At 40.2% G+C, this 18086-nt stretch overlaps 1 protein-coding gene across 1 annotated transcript in view; it reads left to right on the forward strand.

Moving 5' to 3' along the window:
* The window catches only part of Elovl7 (ELOVL fatty acid elongase 7), a 73431-nt gene that overhangs the window by 34267 nt on the left and 21078 nt on the right, over nt 1–18086 (forward strand). The window contains exon 2 of the mRNA XM_027401503.2: nt 12123–12255. Coding sequence (XP_027257304.1) covers nt 12192–12255 — 64 coding nt within the window. The 5' untranslated portion in view covers nt 12123–12191. The remainder of the gene's footprint in view (nt 1–12122; nt 12256–18086) is intronic.

The raw sequence follows: 18086 nt of genomic DNA on the forward strand, positions 1-18086 counted from the left end.
TTCCCTTCCTGTTTCTTAAACATGGGTGTTCCCTGGAGTGCCATCCTTTGCCAGGTCCCCTCCTATGGTATTTCTCAAGAGATCTGCACTGCTCCCATGTTAATTATTACCTCTTGCTATGATGAACATATCGACTTGGTGCATTCATTTGGTAGGGCTGCTATATCAAAGTTCCACCTGTTGAGTGGTTTAAACAACAAAAATGTATTAGATCATAGTTCTGAAGATTAGAATTCAGAGACCAAGAGGGTACAGGATGTGTTCCCCGTGAAGGCTGTGAATGGGGGATCTAGTTCAGCTCTTTGCATTGGCTTAGAGATGGCCATTTCTGTGTTCATATTTAATTTACCCTGTATGTTTATCCATGCCTGGATTTCCCCCTTCTATAAAGATAGCAGTCATATTAGATTAGGACTTTATCATTTATGAACTTATTGGGGTAGTGTGTGTGTGTGTGTGTGTGTGTGTGTGTGTGTGTGTGTGTGTGTGTGTGTGTGTGTGTACCACAGCACCGAGGACAACTTGCAGGAATTGCTTTTCTTCTTCCATCACGTGGGCTTGAACTCAGATCGCTAGGCTGGACAACAACTGTCTTTACTTGCTGCACCATCTCACAGACCTGTGACTTCATATTTAATTTGATTGTGTCTATAAAGGACCCTGTTCCAACGAGGTCATATTCTTTAGGATGGTGGACTAGGATCTAAACTATTAATTTTAAGGGATCGTAATTTAATATATATCACTTTTTTGTTCACCCATGCCACCGATATTTTCTGCTGCATTCTAGGTATCAGTCTAGACACTGGGCATAAAAAGATCCCAAGGTGCAGGCTCTTCCCTCTGATGAATGGAGCAGATAAGGATTCATAAACAAGAACTGGCAGTACTGTGCAGTATGGGCTGTCTTAGGAGAGAATTGCTAATACAAGGACACTATCCCTGACTGACTAGCCCAGGGATGCATTGCAGAGGGAGGACCTCTACACTGTATCTTTCCCAATAGGATGCCACCCTCCAGAATTGTTTTGTCCCACTTCTAAACCACACCCTCAGTTTCCCAGCCCTGGATCCTACCACCCAGTTAATCTCTCCAAATCTCCCACTGATGGACAGTTTCCCAACTTGAAAAACCTGTAATGACTCCTCATTGTCAACAGAACTAAAAGTAATAAACTTCCTCAGCCCGGCTGTCTTTGATTCCTCCACAGTCAAGTACCACTTGAGTGTACCTTTCCTGTCTTTCTCTCTCTATGTCTCCACTCCTTACCCTTGTGCATTACCAGGGCACTAACAGCTAGTCTGCAAACATGCTTAGGCTTTTCTATAATATTATGTGGTCGGGATTTAGGTTAGTTTTCTACTGTATCATTAGCATTATAATAGTGTTTGGCATATAACAGATATGTAAAAATATTGGTTGAGTAAGTGGTTTCCCCACCCCTGGGAGGTCGTCTGCTTGCAGAGCCTTCCTATCCCCCCTGCAGGTGTGAACATTTTTCGCCTATTGAATTCTTACTCTTACAGCTCAAGTCATCTATCCTTTCCTCTAACACACCTTCCTTCTGGGTCAGGTGTGTCAGGTGTGACACACCCACAAGGCTTTTCACAATCTATGTGAAGTCTTTGCATGACGATTCTTTGCATCATAGAAACTAAGTAGATGTCTTTCCCTGGCAAATTAAAGGTTGCTTAAGTTTTGGAATTGTATTTTAAAAGGAAGATTGTGTTTGGCACAGCACTCTTTTTTTTTTTTTAACATGGAAATGGGTGTTCAGAGATTACTCTGTTTGAAGGGAAAATGAATGGAAGAAAAGTTTTACATTCATCTGAAAACAACTGGCATGGGAATTTCTTTCTACCTTGCCTTATGTTTCCTGAGGCTACAGGATTTAAAAGTCCACTTAGTAGTCATTTACTGAGCACCTGGTTAATTCAAGATGCCAAACTAGCGTTAGATGATGAATAAGATTTAAATTGCCTTTGCAGTAATTAGTAATTATCATGTCTTCTGATAAACCAGTCTGGTTGGTCCCAAGGGGCACAGGTTTTACAATACTTTAAAATTTTCAAACTTCACTCATCCCCTTGCTAGAAAATCTTTGCATGTTGATGCTACTTGTAGAAAAGGGACTCTGTCGTCACGCATTTTGTCATACATCTTGTCACTCTGCAGTGCTCAGTGCTGAGCTTGCGCCTGCTGGTGGTTTGAGCAGGTCCCAGTTTGCCTCATTTCTCCCCAGTTATAGAAAACTGAGTTGAGGCTGGAGATGAAGTCTTCTATTTCTCTGCTTATCTGGGAGGGCCTTCTGTTATCATGAGTGCCCAGAAACAGTGAACAGCACATTATTTAGTGCTGTGCTAAAGTGTTCACAGAAATTCCACTTCTGAGTGGAGTCTTTTGTGAATGTCCTGACGTCTAGGCCTCCATCGTCATTAACAACTAGTCACATTAGCACACTAAGGTTAAGTGAACATTGAAGCCAAAGTGTCTGCCTCATTTCTCAGACTCAAGTCATGATTGGGCCATAGATCTTGAGCCAAATAGAAACGTGATCTGAATTAGTCTGGTGGTTCATGTATATATGTTATTTCTCTTAGAGATCAAATTTTCAGTAAATTCTTCAAATAAGGAAGAAGGGGGCGTTGGAACTGGGGTGAAAGAATAGAACAAGGGATGGAAAACATACCTGTTTTGAACCTGATGGGCATGCAAACTCCAACCTTTCCTTTTGAAAGGCAGGCCCGAACTGTTTATACTACATTAATAGGTATTCTGTGTCATTGATGTTGGGGCTGGGAAACACCCATCCTATTCATGTAGGCTAGATTCCAACCTCAGCTCATGGTACTTGTACAATGACAATTACAAGTGTTATACTACCCTGTATTTATAGATTTATAGTGTGGCATCTGTTCCAAAGAGACTGACCATGGCACAGATAATTATAAACAGAAGATACATAAAACTCACTGAAAAGTCTTATATGGTGCTACTACACAGTTTGTTTAACTTATTTGCATGTTTTACTTACTAACTTATTTATCATGCTTTGTTTAAACCAAAATCAAAATCCTTTTGTCAGGAACATACCCCAGACAAGAAGGGTAGTAAACACTTGGGTGGGCTCTGGCTTTGGCACCTTGGTTCACATCTGAATGTGCCCTGCCAGGGCAATCCTCCAAGCTACAGTTAACGTTCTACATTGTTTCTCTTAAGCTAGCCTCTTCTCTATCCCAGCAGGCTGACCATTCTTCCCTTTCAGGACCTTAGGTCTTCTCTGAGTCTCTCTTTCTCTCTCTCTCTCTCTCTCTCTCTCTCTCTCTCTCTCTCTCTCTCTCTGTGTGTGTGTGTGTGTGTGTGTGCATGTGTGTTGAGATAGAGTCTCCCTTATCAGCACAGACTAGCCTAGAACTTGTATCATTGTGTATCAGCCTCCAAAGTGCTAGGATTCCATGCATGCATCGCTCACTACACCTGGTCCGGTCCTGGGCTAACCCTGTGAGACTTTTATGAAAAGGGTCATTTGAGAGTCTTCCTGGAGAACATGCAGAAGGGTCCCCACTTACAATCCCAGCAGTAGGGAGCTTGAGTGAGGCAGGAGTAGCAGGGACTGAGAGTCAGCCACATAGGGAGACCTTGTTTGAAAAAAGGGAGGGGATGGAGGGAGAGAGAGCCCATCTTACTCTTCTCAAGGAAAGTGTGTGGGAATGGCTACCACTGTCTTTTAAAGGCACAAATCAGGTCTTTTCTCGATCACAAGAACTGCCCTGTGTTTGCATGTCTTATTCTGTGAGAGATCATGTTTCCTCAGGGGTTAAGTTATTTACAGTTGTTTGTTCTGTCACTTGTAGCAAATAATCTTCCATGACTCAATGGCATTTTCATTTGAAAAAACAGAAAGTTTGGTGTTTAATTTCTTCTTTGGTTTTCTACTCTATATTGTGTCTTTCTTTGTTTGCCTGAATGACAACACTTAGGACCTAGTTTTCTGGAATGCACTGAGAACTGAGGTGTAGTCTTGATTTTTCTCTCACAAATGCTTGATGCCCTCACATTTTACCCCTGTAGATGTGGGTGCTGACTCAGGTGATGCCCGCAGACCTCATTTCTCACGCACAATTCCTTTGACTCATCAGATTAATCTTGCTCAGAATCAGGGACGCCTCCTATTGCACCAGTTCCGATTGCCTTCCTTGTCCTAGTGACTTTTATTACCAGAATCCTGTCATGTATTTGTATGCCTGTTTCAGATGTTGTGGGTGGTGTCCTGTCTGAGAATGAAGTATATAGTGTTAAGAAGAGGTTTCACTAGAATTTCCCCAAACACTAACTGTATCCAAATCTCTGTCTTAAGGATTCTGAATTTCATTCATGTCCAGGAACCGCTGATATAAAAAATGTAGAACACACAGAAGTTTCTCTGACCTACCCCTTTATGTTTTCTTGGGATCTGTTGTAATGCCTACTTCCCAATCTGATTTCATTAATTTCTCTGGCTAAAGATTTTTTTTGTAATTTTTTTATAAAACTTGTTTTTCTACTTCTCATTGCATTTTGTTGTTCAAGTATAGACATTCCATTTTGGACTTTGTTTCTCTTTTTTTCTTTTTTTTTTTTTTGAGGGGGGGGCGGTTTCGAGACAGGGTTTCTCTGTGGCTTTGGAGGCTGTCCTGGAACTAGCTCTTGTAGACCAGGCTGGTCTCAAACTCACAGAGATCCACCTGCCTCTGCCTCCTGAGTGCTGGGACTAAAGGCTTGCACCACCAGACTTTGTTTCTTATTAGATCCTTGATGTAGAACATTAGGGTTTTTAAACTTAATTTTTGTTGATAACTTCATATATGAGGACTGTACTTATATCATTTGTACTGCTTCCTCTTTCTCCTCAGTTCTTTCCATGTCTTTCTCCATTCCCTCAGACTCATGATCTCTTTTTCTTTAATTATTATTGTTACATTTTATTGGAAGTCATTCTTCATTTCAAATGCAGACATCTGTTACTACAAGTGGTGCTTTTCTCATGACTGTGACCAAATACCTGGCAACACAATTTAAGGGGGTGGTTTGTTTTGGCTCACGATGGCATATAGTCCATTGTGGGTTGGTGGTAGGTGATTTCACAGTAGCAGGATCATGGGTCCCCTGATTAGCTATTATGTGGGCTGTCACGAAGCAAAGAGAGTATCTCCCAGTGATTCATTCCTGCCAACTAGACTCCACTCCACAAATATTCCACAGCCTCTAAAACAGCATAACTGTTAGGGACCAACTGATTAAACTCATGAGCCTGTTGGGGGCATTTCACATTTAGGGCATAACAACTTTCCTCTGAGAATAGCTTTATCCCCAGTTATCCTTTGGTTTACATCTAATATCCACTTATGAGTGAGTACATACTGTGTCTTTCTGGGTCTGAATTACCTCACTTAGGAAGTTTTTTCCTAGTTCCATCCATTTGCCTGAAGATTTCATGCGATCATTATTATTATTTTATAATAATATTAGTAGTAGTAATCTCCATTGTATAAATGCACCATGTTTCCTTTATCCATTCTTTGGTTGATGGGCATCTAGGTTGTTCCCAGGTTCTGGCTATTACAAATAATGCTTCTGTAAACATAGTTGAGCAAGTGTCCTTGTGGTATGAGTGTGTATCCTTTGGGTATATGTCCAACAGTGGTATTGGTGAGTCTTGAGGGAGATTGATTCCAAATTTTCTGACAAACCACCATTCTGATTTCTAAAATGTCTGTATAAGTTTGTACTTCCACTCGCAATGGAGTCTACATCCTCTCCATCATAGGTTGTCATCAGTGTTTTTGATCTTAGCCATTCTGACAGGAGTATGATGGTATCTCAGAGTCATTTCTTTTTTCTTTTTTGTATTTAAATTAGAAACAAGCTTCTTTTATATGTCAATCTCAGTTCCCTCTTCCTCCCCTCCTCCCTTGCCTCCCACCGAACCCCTATCCCATCCCCTTTCTGCTCCCCAGGGAGGGTGAGGCCTTACATGGGGATCTTCAAAGTCTGTCATATCATTTGGAGCAGGGCCTCCCCCCGTATGTCTAGGCTGAGAGAGTATCCCTCTATGTGGAATGAGCTCCAAAAGTCCATTCGTGTACTAGGGATAAATACTGATCCACTACTAGAGGTCCCATAGATTAACCAGACCTCTAAACTGACATCCATGTTCATGGGGTCTGGGACAGTCCTATGCTGGTTTCGCAGCTGGGGGTCCATGAGCTCCCCCTTATTCAGGTCAGCTGTTTCTGAGGTTTTCTCCAGTCTGGTCTTGACCCCTTTGCTCATCACTCCTCCCTCTTTGCACTGGATCCCAGAGTTCAGTTAGGTGTTTAGCTGTGGGTGTCTCAGAGTCATTTTGACTTGCATTTCCATGATGGCTAAGGATGTTGAGAAATTCCTTAAATGTCTTTTGGCCATTTGAGTTTCTTCTGTTGAGAGTTCTGTTTAGATCTGTACCCCATTTTTAATTGGGTTATTTGTTACTTTGGTGTCTAGTTTCTTGAGTTCTTTATATATTTTGGAGATCAGCCCTCTGTCAGATGTGGGGTTGGTGAAGATTTCCCATTTTGTAGGCTGCCATTTTGTCTTATTGACCATATTCTTTGACTTACAGAAGCTTTTTAGTTTCAGGAGTCCCATTTATTGATTGTTGATCTCCGAGTCTGTGCTACTGGTGTTATATTTAGGAAGTGGACTTCTGTGCCCTTGTGTTCAAGGCTGCTTCCCACTTTCTCTTCAGTCAGGTTCAGTGTAACTGGATTTATGTTGAGGTCTTTGATTCACTTGGACTTGAGTTTTGTGCATGGGGATGGATCTATTTGCATTCTACATGTTGACATCCATTAATGCGAGCACCATTTGTTAAAGATGCTTTCTTTTTTCCATTGTACAATTTTGGCTTCATTGTCAAAAATCAGTTGAAGAGAGGGAGGAAGGTCATATGAACAAGGGAGGTCAAGAGCATGATGGGAAAAACCACAGAGACAGCTGACCGGAGCTCACGAACTATGGACTGACAACTGGGGAATCTGCATGGGACCAGACTAGACCCTCTGAATGGGTGTGACAGTTATGTGGCATGACCTGTTGGGGGCGGTTCTGGCAGTGGGACCAGGACCTATCCCAGGTGCATGAATTGGCTTTTTGAAGTCCATTCTCTATGTTGGGATACCTTGCTCAGCCTTGATACAGGGGGAAGGGGCTTGGTCCTGCCTCATCTTGGTATGCCAGACTTTGTTGACTCCCTAAGGAAGGCCTTACATCCTCTGTGGAACAGATGGGGAGGTGAGAAACGGGGGAGGTGGGACAAGACAAGAGGAGGGAGGGGGAACTGGGGTTGGTATGTAAAATGAAAAATGATTTTTTTAAAGGAAAAAAAAAAGGAATTGCTATGTCCTACTGTTTTGTTGTGTTTCTGTCTTGGTTTGTCTCAAGGTACTTTTCAATTCCATTTTGATTCTCTTTGGACCTATTCATTGTTCAGGAGTAGGCTGTTTTCTTTCTACATATTTGTGAATCTTCTGGTTTTCGTTCTGTTGTTGGTTTCTAGGTTCATAACATTGTGGTTGTACAAAGAGACTTGATATGGTTTCATTCTTCTTAAATTTCTTACACTTGTTCTGTGACTCATCATACGAGCTATCCTGGAGGGTATTGTTTGCCTGAGAACAATGTGCATTGTGCTGTTGGTTGTAAGTCCTTTGTTTCTTCTTTAATTTTCTGTCTGGATGATTGATGTGTTATTGAAAATCGTTGACTGGAATTCTCTGCTATTTTCATATTGAAGTCTATCTCTCCCTTTAAATGTTTTGATATTTGATTTGTATATTTAGATGTTGGGATGTTATTTGCATGTATATTTATTCTCTCTCCCTCACTCTCTCTCATGTGTGGTACTGAACATGGAACCCAGGACCTCATATGTGCTAAATAAGGATTATGCTTCACTCAACCCTTCTTATATCTTTTTGATGAACTTGACCCCTTTATCTTTTTGACCCCTTTACAATGACTGTGCCTCATGACAAGTTTTACTTAAAGTCAATTTTGTCTGATATAAGAGCATAATGTTATTTTTCTACATTTTAATTTGTATTTGTTGAGGGCTGTAGAAATTTATCACACTGAGCATCTTTCCTGTGATGTTACAAGTTACAAACAGTTACAAGAAGCATATGAAGGACCAAGGTAATGGGGGCGGGGACAGCCTATTATTAGCAACATGCAGGACTGAATTGCTCAGTTATTAAGAGTGCTGGCTGCTCTTACAGAGGACCCAGGTTCAATTCCCAGGACCCACATGGTAGCTTACAACGATGTGTAACTTCAGTTCCAGGGGATGAAACACCATTGTCTGGCCTTCATGAACACCAGACACATACTCTGGTGCATAGATACATGCAGGCAAAGTACCCACACATATAAAATAAAATAATAAAATAACTGTAAACACAATTTATTAACAACATACTGTGACCCACTTAGCTAGATGGCCACTCCCGTTAGTGAGAAGCTTTTTAGTTTTCCAGGTTTTCTGTCTATATAACTGTCCCTTAAGCATCCAGGGCCCATCAAGTAGTTGGCCAATTATCCTTGCAGGTTCAGGAAGTGTTATACATTATTACTATATGTATGACTTCTTCATTGTCTGCAGCTCTTCTGCAATACTCTTACACCTATTGAAGGTACTCAGAGGGCTTTCTATTGCTCCAACACCACACTAGAACAAAAGGAACTCTATGAAAACCCTTTGCCCCTAACAACTTGCCCCAACTCTATCTGGACAATAGTGTCTGACCCCCATTCTCTGAGTTCCAGTTCATTTTACTGGTGCCTCTTTGGGATCTTCACCAATTGTTTCTCTCTCTTCTCACTCCTATCCTGAAACATACCTGTCTGCTTTAAGAGACACAATAGCCTCTTGTTTATGCCTTTGGTTGTTTTGTTTGACTAAGCACATACAATTTTATACCCCAAAAGGTAGGATAAAGCTATTTTCCTTAGCTTTCTGCTCCTCTGTTTTATTTCCAAGGCAATGTGCACAATCTACTGAATAGATGACAGAAACAGAAGGGAAAGTGATAAGAATAATACTGAGGAGAAATAGTAATACTGTAAGCAAACTTGGCAAGTTAGGTATAATGGGCACAGATTTTTGCTAGTGTATGTATAGGCTACATGTACAAAAGTGCATACATACCACAGCACATGTGCGTTCCTGCTAATTAATCAATTTGAACATTTGGCATAATTTCTCGCAGAGTCTAGTCCATTCTTTCTGGATTAATTTGCTTTTAGCTGAAATTTATAATGGATTGTAAAGACAAAATGATTTAAACATCTGGTGAAATATATTACCTCAAAGGTAGCATCTAGGTGATAGGCATTCTAATAAATATTGGCATAGCCTTAAAGACTAGAGGGCTAGTTCTTTAGGATTGTTCTCAACTTATAAATCAAAGGTGAAATGTCTCAGTGCTAAGATCATCCATCACCAAGTTCAGTCCCGCTCTCCCCACCTTCACCCCACTGAGAGAAGTATGAGCCAGCTTGGTCCATTAATTTAAAAAATTATTAATTAAGTATGGATTTGAATTTGGAAGTAGACAAAAATTTCTTCCCATGAAGCCATTTAATTAAATTTCTGAAAAAAATTGAAGCTAATCTGTACAGGAAAACTCATTTATTATTTTGAGCAACTATCCACCAATAAGTGTGTGTCTGCCAAGTTCGTAGTCTGAGGCAAGCTGCTGCGGTTTGGTGATGGCATGCTGGATGGTGATCTGGATAATTACTTTAACCCTTGGATATTTTTGCCCACCAGGAGACATTTGATAATTGCTATCCATGTGTTTGTGTTTGGTTGTCTCGACCATAAAGCAGGGGTGCCTGGTGTCTCGTAGATAGTCAAGCCAGGTTGTCTCATATAGCTCAAAAAGCTCAGGGTAGGTCTCTATGACTAAGAAGTGTTTGACCTAAATGTCAGTACTGTCAAGTTGGAGAAATCCTGCTTTAAATGTGTCAGGGCCTGTTATAGGGACGACACACACTCTAAGTTTTGGATCTTCCCAAATCTTGGGGAAGGAACATGCTGAAGCCCCCAGCTATTTTCTATATAGGATTCTTCAGAGTTTTGTTTCTGCTGAAGCAGAGAGGGAAGCTTGTTCTAGCCAACTGTGAACACACATAACACACAGATTAACATCTGGGTGGAAAATTCCCTCAAAGTCATCCATAGGCTCTCCCTTGCCAAGATAGCAGGGGCAGAGAGTCCATCTGGATCCAGACTGGGACTGTTGCAATGCCCTCACCTGGAAGTGGGAAGGCTTTTCTCACCCATTGCCCCATTCTGACTGCTGCTGCCTCCTAATCCTTTCTCAACAGTCAGGCCTGGTTACTACTGCTTCCGTATTTTCCACACCCCTCCAGCCCTCTGTGCTGGCAGCACTGTTTTCATTTCCTCATTTGTGACAGCTGACTTGTTAGTCTCTCTTGGCTTCTGAAAGTTTAAGTCTTAGGAGGAGGGCCTTTCCTGTGGCAAAGTTATGCAGTTTCAGGGTTGTCATGTAGAGTTTTCAACCATTTGGAGTTAGAGCTTGACTGATAATGTTGGGTCCAGGGAGCTTTTTGTTGCAGTTGTTATGTTTCCTGATGCCTATCTAACTGAGTCACGCCATTTGTTGAGTGACTATTAGTAATTTAATGCCCACTGATTTGAGATGTCACCTATATCAGCATGCTACATGCCTTATTTTATTTCTGTAGTCATACAAAAAAAGCTTTGTTTTACAATGCCAGGAGAAAGTAAAGTTTCCCTCAGTAAACTTAGAGAGTTTCTTTTGTTAGAATAAGAACAAAACATACATCATGCAGAATTTACCTTTTCAACCAACTTCAGTAGGATTGAGCACATTTATATTGTTGTATGACCCACCTCTAGAACAACTCCAATCTTTTTGCCATATGGTTTTGATTCACTCCTCCATTAATTTATGACACACCTGCCACTAGTAAGTTGCATCTTAATTTCAGAGATTTTAAAGTTGTGGGGGAGCATACCTCTCAGGATTACTGACATACACTTTTAAATTCTTAAATGTATTGGACATATTGCTGGGTGTTCCATTAATTTGTCTCTGTGTCAATGCCTTACTGCTTGAGTGACTGGGGATGGACTGTGTCTTGTAACACATAGCAGGGCTGGTTCTCTTCCTCAGAAGAATTCTCATTTCTATAATGCTTGCCTACCTGTTTGAAATAACAGAGAGATTTCTGTGGTTCTTCTTGGTCTTCCTCCCCTCTTTCTTCCTCGTTCTGCTATTTTAAAATTAGTAGGTGGCATTTTAATGATTAGTAAAATAGTGTAGGAATACTGGGAGCTCCTGTATTTTAAAAACTTAAGGGGCTGGAGAGCTGGATGAGTGGTTGAGAGTATACTGTTTTTGTAGAAGCCTGAGTTCAGTTCCCATCACCCATGTCAGGTGGCACACAACTGCCTGTAACTCCAGCTGCAAGGGATTCAACACTTCTGTGTCCACTGAGACTCATACATAGATGGCACATGCACACACAGACACACACACACACACACAGACACACAGACACACACACACACACACACATGCATATACACACATGTACGTATAATTAAAAATAATAAAAGAAAATGTTTTCATAAATTCACACAAAGAAGACTTTATTGGGCCTGACGGTGGCTCCAAGGCCTGAGCCAGCATATATCTCTGAAAGTCTGGGTCTCTTCTTCCCCTTCTGGAATTCTCTGCAGCCTTGCCATGGTGATACTGTCTACCCTTGGCCTGCATTTTCTTTATCAAGGGGAGATGTTCTTATAGAGTTCCTAGATCACATCTTCCTTTCATATCATATCCATGGAAATTTAGCCTTCTTCAGCGAGGCCGCCAGTCACTCAAGAAGAATGGAAAAATCTCAAGTGTTTGTGACTACATCAGCATTTTCTCTGGTTCACTAATGCATCTTCCCTGCAGTCAAAGTTTGTTGCCCTGCCAGTTCCTATTAAAGTTTCAGCATTTTAAATATTGTATTACTAAAAGCTTATTTTTATTTGCATTTATAGATCCTAAGCTCATTTCTGCCTTGTTTCACTGAAGAATCCACTAAAAGGGCTAGCTAACCCTTGTAGAAAATGGAGTTCAGCGATCTTACATCGAGAACTGTGCGTTTTTACGATAATTGGATCAAAGATGCTGGTGAGTTATGAGATTTCCTAATTGAAGTTCATCTCTCCTTTTTATGTCAGATCCCCACATTAAAAAGATTTATTTGGAATAAAATAAGAGACTTGACAACTTCATACCCACTTATTACTAGTTAACCAAGAAGTGATGTCCAGGGTTTCATCACAGCCAAGGCTACATACCTGTTCATGATGACGGTCGTAATATTGAAAACACCCAGAATATCTGCAGAAGAGATCTGGGTGATATACGATGGCACATCTTAACCCTGTAGCCCTTAGAAACAGTTTTGGAGGGTCAGTACTCCAATGTTCTAGAGGGGAATCAGACACTGCCAACAGAAGTTCAGTCCATGTTTGTTTTCTAGTGAAAGAACTGCCCTTGCCAGAGAGGTGGTGCAGAAAGAGCAGGGAGTAATAAAAATAAAAAAGGCCTTTGGAACATTCATTGTCACTGGAGTATAAAATATGCAAACAGAAGCCATGCATGAAGCATCCAGTGTGTTTCTTTTGTGGAAAGTTGGGCCTCTCATCGGTGGTGAATGGTGGTTTGGATGGTAGTGGATCTGCTGTTGGGTATTAGACTGAGGTCAGGGTCATGTGTTTGTACCTGCTGAGTGTGTGCTCTACAACTTAGCTACACCCAGTCTCATGAGGAACTGTTCTTTATTCATCTGTCAGCAGGTTTTCAAACCCCAGCCAATGTAGTATTGTTATTAAAGTCCTAAAAATAAAACAAAGGCACAAAAGTTTCTAAGATAAAAGGAATCAGGATGCCTTAGAACTGAGATAGACCTGAGATACCATCCAAACTAATGTCTCATTTTAGAGCTGAAGAAATTCAAACCCAGAGATGTAACCTTCTCAAAGTCACTGAGTTGATACAGAAAGAGAAAAAAAATAACCCTAGAACTGGTATTTTCTAATTATGATTAGTGTTCTGGCATTTCATTGTTTTATAGTTATTAAGTTATACATAATCACTGCTAAAATCACTTTGGAGTGACTCACTCATTGACTATAAACTACAAGTTCATCATATACTTACCACAGGTGAAACTGCATCCTAGTTTACAGTGATTTCAGCAATGACACTGTTTCATGGGCAGCATCATTCTCCCCAAGCTGCTAAAGGGCAATGTTACTTCTCTAAAGTTTTCTAATAATGTTGTCCCTTAAGAATTCCAAGGACAAATAAGCTCTACTCTGTTAGGGCTAATAGAATAGCTATTTCTCTATTTTCTTATCTTTTTCCTGAAATTTCAACTAACTTGGTTCAGAAAATGTACCAGTTTCTTTAGAGATAACCTTTCTCTGATGACTTACAGTGATTGCTACAAATCCAATATTTAATGTAAATATTAATTTTCCATTTGTGTTTCAAAGGAGATATGTACATTTATTGCTTACTCGAGTCTCACTATTTGAACTTGGAACTCAAGTAGACCTAGGTATAATTTAAAAAGTTATTGCATGTATGTATGTGTCACAGTGTACTTGTGGAAGTCAAAGGACAACTTTGTGAAGTTGGTTCTCTTCATACACTTTTATGTGGCTTCTAGGGATGTAACTTGGGTCATTAGACTTGCACAGCCAGCACCTCACCTACTGAGCAATCTCTCCAGCTCTGGGGACAGTTTTCTAGAATAGAGTTATTTGCAAGAACAGATCCTATGCAATCCAAATCTGATTCTTCACTATCCTCAATGCAAGGACCTAAGAAATTCAGCTAATCCTTTTCTTAACTCAAGAGGCAAGTGGACTCAGATGGTGGAGACTAATCATGTGTCCCTAGAAGTACAAAGTGTTTTACTATAAACTATGTCAGAATGTTGCTTCCACATCTATCTGTGGACCAACTCTTCACTTCATGTTAGAAGTACTTCCATCAAAAAAGGAAGTACTACTGGGTCAGAAAAAGGATCATAGGTGGTTAAAAATAAGGACTGGGAAGAATCCATGCAAATGGAGCAGGCAAGACGAGAGATTTGCACGGAGAAGGCAAATCTCACACTTCAGACTCTAATACTCAATTTGAAGTCTTAGGAGAGGAAAGGCCATAGATAGGGAGAGTTAAGAGCTGGGACTCAGGTCCCCTGTGTCCTAGACTAACTGGGTGACCTTGAACAAACTCTGTTATTTTCTTTTTGTGTGTAAAACAAGTGAGAGAATAGCACCTAAAGTGCTGTTACTGGGCAAGTGTCCTGACACAAATAGACTGAGATGTTACAAATTATGTTAGATACTTTTAAGGTAACAAATCACTTGAGATTTTTTTTCTTGTCAAGGTCTAGCAGAGTTAAAAGGATTTGTATTAAGATTTACAACTTTATAAAAAGGCTGTCCAGTACAGGAGGAGCGTTCTTCTTGTATTTAGTGTGGTATTGATCTGGAGTGGCATTAGTTTTGCTTTTCGTACCCTGGGAAGGGCTGAATACACAATCAAGAGCCAAGAATTTCAAGTGTAGTCTTGGCTTTGGCCCTAATCCTGTGTAGCCTTGGGAAAACTTACTGTTACTAGTTTTCTGCTTGCTGGAGAAGTAGTGGTCATGCATAGTTATTTCATGTGGAAAATTCCACAACCACAAAATTTTTAGGTAGTTTACTATGTGAGGTAGAAGAGAGTTTATTACAATTCCTTGATATGGAATGTTAGATTTTAAAATCATGCTGTAGCAGCATGTTGTTCTCAGGAGAAATGAAAAAGCAGCCCTCTGTATGTTTGGATGGTCCCACTCGCTTTCAGATAGTGAGAGCTTGCTTTGCAAGAAGTTGGAGGATGAATAGATCTGCGGCCTCTCTAAACTCTTGGTATATCAGAAAGTACCTGAGAACAAGTCTCCCTTCCCTTCCAGTTTCTTTATTCTGCTGGTACTTAGAATTTTAAAATGTGTGCTCTTTGATGTAGTACGAGATGCTAAAGAACATTGTCTTATAAATAGTAGATGGAAAGACTCCTTAACATTCTGTGTATCCACCATTGTACTTTACCTGTACCCCCTTTCTCTCTGGGGAACTGTTAGGAAAGAATTACGAAGCTCATGTCAATTCAGCATTGTGGTGGGCTCTGGAGTATTGCCAACCACACAGCCTGCTTTTCCAGACTTTGCTTTCATCTTGGCTCTTCTCCGGACACTTACATCAGCTCTGATGCCAAGTACAGGATACACAGGACTGTTGCTCCCTGCTTAGCCTCTGTCCCTGAGGAAAACCGGGAAGACTCACCCCTGACTGAATCCTTATACTGAGTCAGAATTAACCTTAAATGTCATTGTGCTGTCTATCCAGTCTCTGTGTCAAGTTGTCATCCCCAACGCACCCACAGGCACATCAAAGGAAAAGCCTGCTCTTCCCATGAAATGGCCTGAGAAGTGGAAGGTAGACTACAGCTCAGAGAGGCAGGGGACAAGGGCAATAGCCAGAGCCCTAAACATCATGCTAAGGCTGTGAGTTTTGTATGATCCGTGGGGGAGAGCTCATTGAAGTAAGAGAATGATCTAAGCAGAACTCTACTTTCAGAAAGTGAATTTGGCAACTGTATGGAAGACAAACATCAGTTTGGATTGAGAGGCAAGAAGGATTGCCTACTGAGGGACCTTGCAGCCTTACATATGGCTCAAGGAAACTTGATCATGCACCAGAATCCCTATTTCTCAATTTGGATAGTTCATTATTGTCATCTCAATAGCTTTGGAAAAGATTGCCTGTTTACTAATTATAGTTGTATCTGCTTATGTGGTACAAAGTGATATTGTAACAGATGTATACATTGCGGAATTATTAAATGAGCTAGTTAACATACCCATCTGATGAGAACATTGGAGACATCCTGTGTTAGGAATCTCAACTGCATAGTGTACTACTATTAGTATATAATGCATTTTATATATTATTATTACATTATTATACATAGTAATATAATATAATACTTAGTATTGTAATATCTTAATATATTATATTACAACATAATATTATATGATATAATATGCTATATATAATATTATAGTACTATGTGCCCCTATAATAGATCTCAAAAAAGTTATTCCGCTGGCAGAATTCAGGCAGAACTCACAGAATCTCTGTGAGTTCAAAGCCAGCCTGGTCTACAAAGCAAGTTCCAGAACAGGCTCCAAAGCTACACAGAGAAACACTGTCTCAAAAACCAAAAATAAATAAGTAAGTAAGTAAGTAAATAAATAAATAAATGTTATTCTGCCTAAGTTAAATTTTGTACCCATTGCCCAACATATCTCTCTCTGTGTCTCTCTGTGTCTCTCTGTGTCTCTGTGTCTCTGTCTCTCTCTCTCTCTCTCTCTCTCTCTCTCTCTCTCTGTTGTTTACCCAAACTCTTAATTCTCTTTATTTCATGTATGAGGCTGTTTATTGCTTTCTGAATGTGGCTTATTCCAATTAGCATAATAACATGTCGTTCTGCTTATCAAAAGGTAGCAGAGAACATGGTTTCCTTCTTCTGAGAGACCAAATGGTATCCTACTTACACTGCTCTTTTTATTCCTCTGATGAGGAACCACTGGGTTAGATGCACACCTGAGCTACTGTGAATAACACTACAGTGGGTCTGACGGCTGTATCATCAATAAACAGTTTCCAAAAATGAGATTGCTGGACTTACACTGATTCTACTTCTAGGTTTTAATGGGATGGGTCTCCACGTGGTTTTCCTAGTGGCTGTACTCATTTATAGTCTCATCATGAGTGCACAGGGTTCCTCTTCCTCCATGTTTTCAGCTGCACTCATTATCTTTTGTTTGTTTGATGATGCAGCCCTACAAGTGATAGGTGATGTCATATTCTGGTATTGATTTGTATTTTCCTGATCACTAGTGATATTGCACATTTATTCTTCTCTTTGTTGACCACAGTGTCTTTTCTTTTGAGAAATTAAGTCCTTTGTCAATTTTTTTATGGCTGAATTTTAAAAGCTTACATGCTTGGTACCTAACCCTTAGGATTCTGATTCAGTTGGATTAAGGTGTGTTTTTTGTTTGTTTGGTTTTTGTTTTCAGTTATTGAACTTCTGAATGCTGCAGAGGTGATTCAGCTATGGTTACCGGTTTGAGATCTACTGCATTGACAATAGCAAGCTTATTGAGTACTTAAGTCTTGCAAACTCCTCACCCAGTCATCTGTGAAATACTTGTTTTATGCCCAACTCCCAGATGAGAAAACCACACACAGTGAGGTTAAATCAATTACCTAAGGCTGCATAAAGGGCCAGAGGAAAGGATATGGTTATAAGACTGACTGTCTGTCTGCCTCTAGAATTTAGCCCTAATACAATTTTTAAAGCCTAGTATAAAAAGGGTGAATAAGGAGATAACTCAGTGAGTTAATTGTGTGTCATGGGACCATAAAGACCTAAATTCAATCCTGATGCCCAAGTAAAAAGCTTGGAATGGTGTCCCATGCTTAGAATCCCAGCTCTGGGAAACAGGGACAAGGGATCCCTGGTACTTACTGGCCAGCCAGCATAGCCAAATCACAGAAAAAAACCAAGTAGCTCATTTCTCATGAATGACCCCAAGGGTGACCTCTGGACTCCTCACACAAACACATGTTCCTTTGAACAAACATACATTAAAACATTTTTTGTTTGTTATTTTATTATCTTTTTTGAAAATAACATAGAATGAAATAAACAAGCTTTTCCCACAATAACTTTTTATTTGTAGAACTGAAAAGTCTACAGGATTTCAAGAAAAGGTGTGTGCTGAAAAAGTTAAATTGCAGGAAGAAAGGATTTATTTGGAAAGGATTTTCTTGGTCTTCCCTAGCTGGCTTGGCATGCTTTTCTTGGCTTATTTTCTTTCTGTTGCTAACAGA

The sequence above is a fragment of the Cricetulus griseus genome, chromosome 2, assembly GCF_003668045.3.
Source record: "Cricetulus griseus strain 17A/GY chromosome 2, alternate assembly CriGri-PICRH-1.0, whole genome shotgun sequence".
Classification (NCBI taxonomy): Eukaryota; Metazoa; Chordata; class Mammalia; order Rodentia; family Cricetidae; genus Cricetulus; species Cricetulus griseus.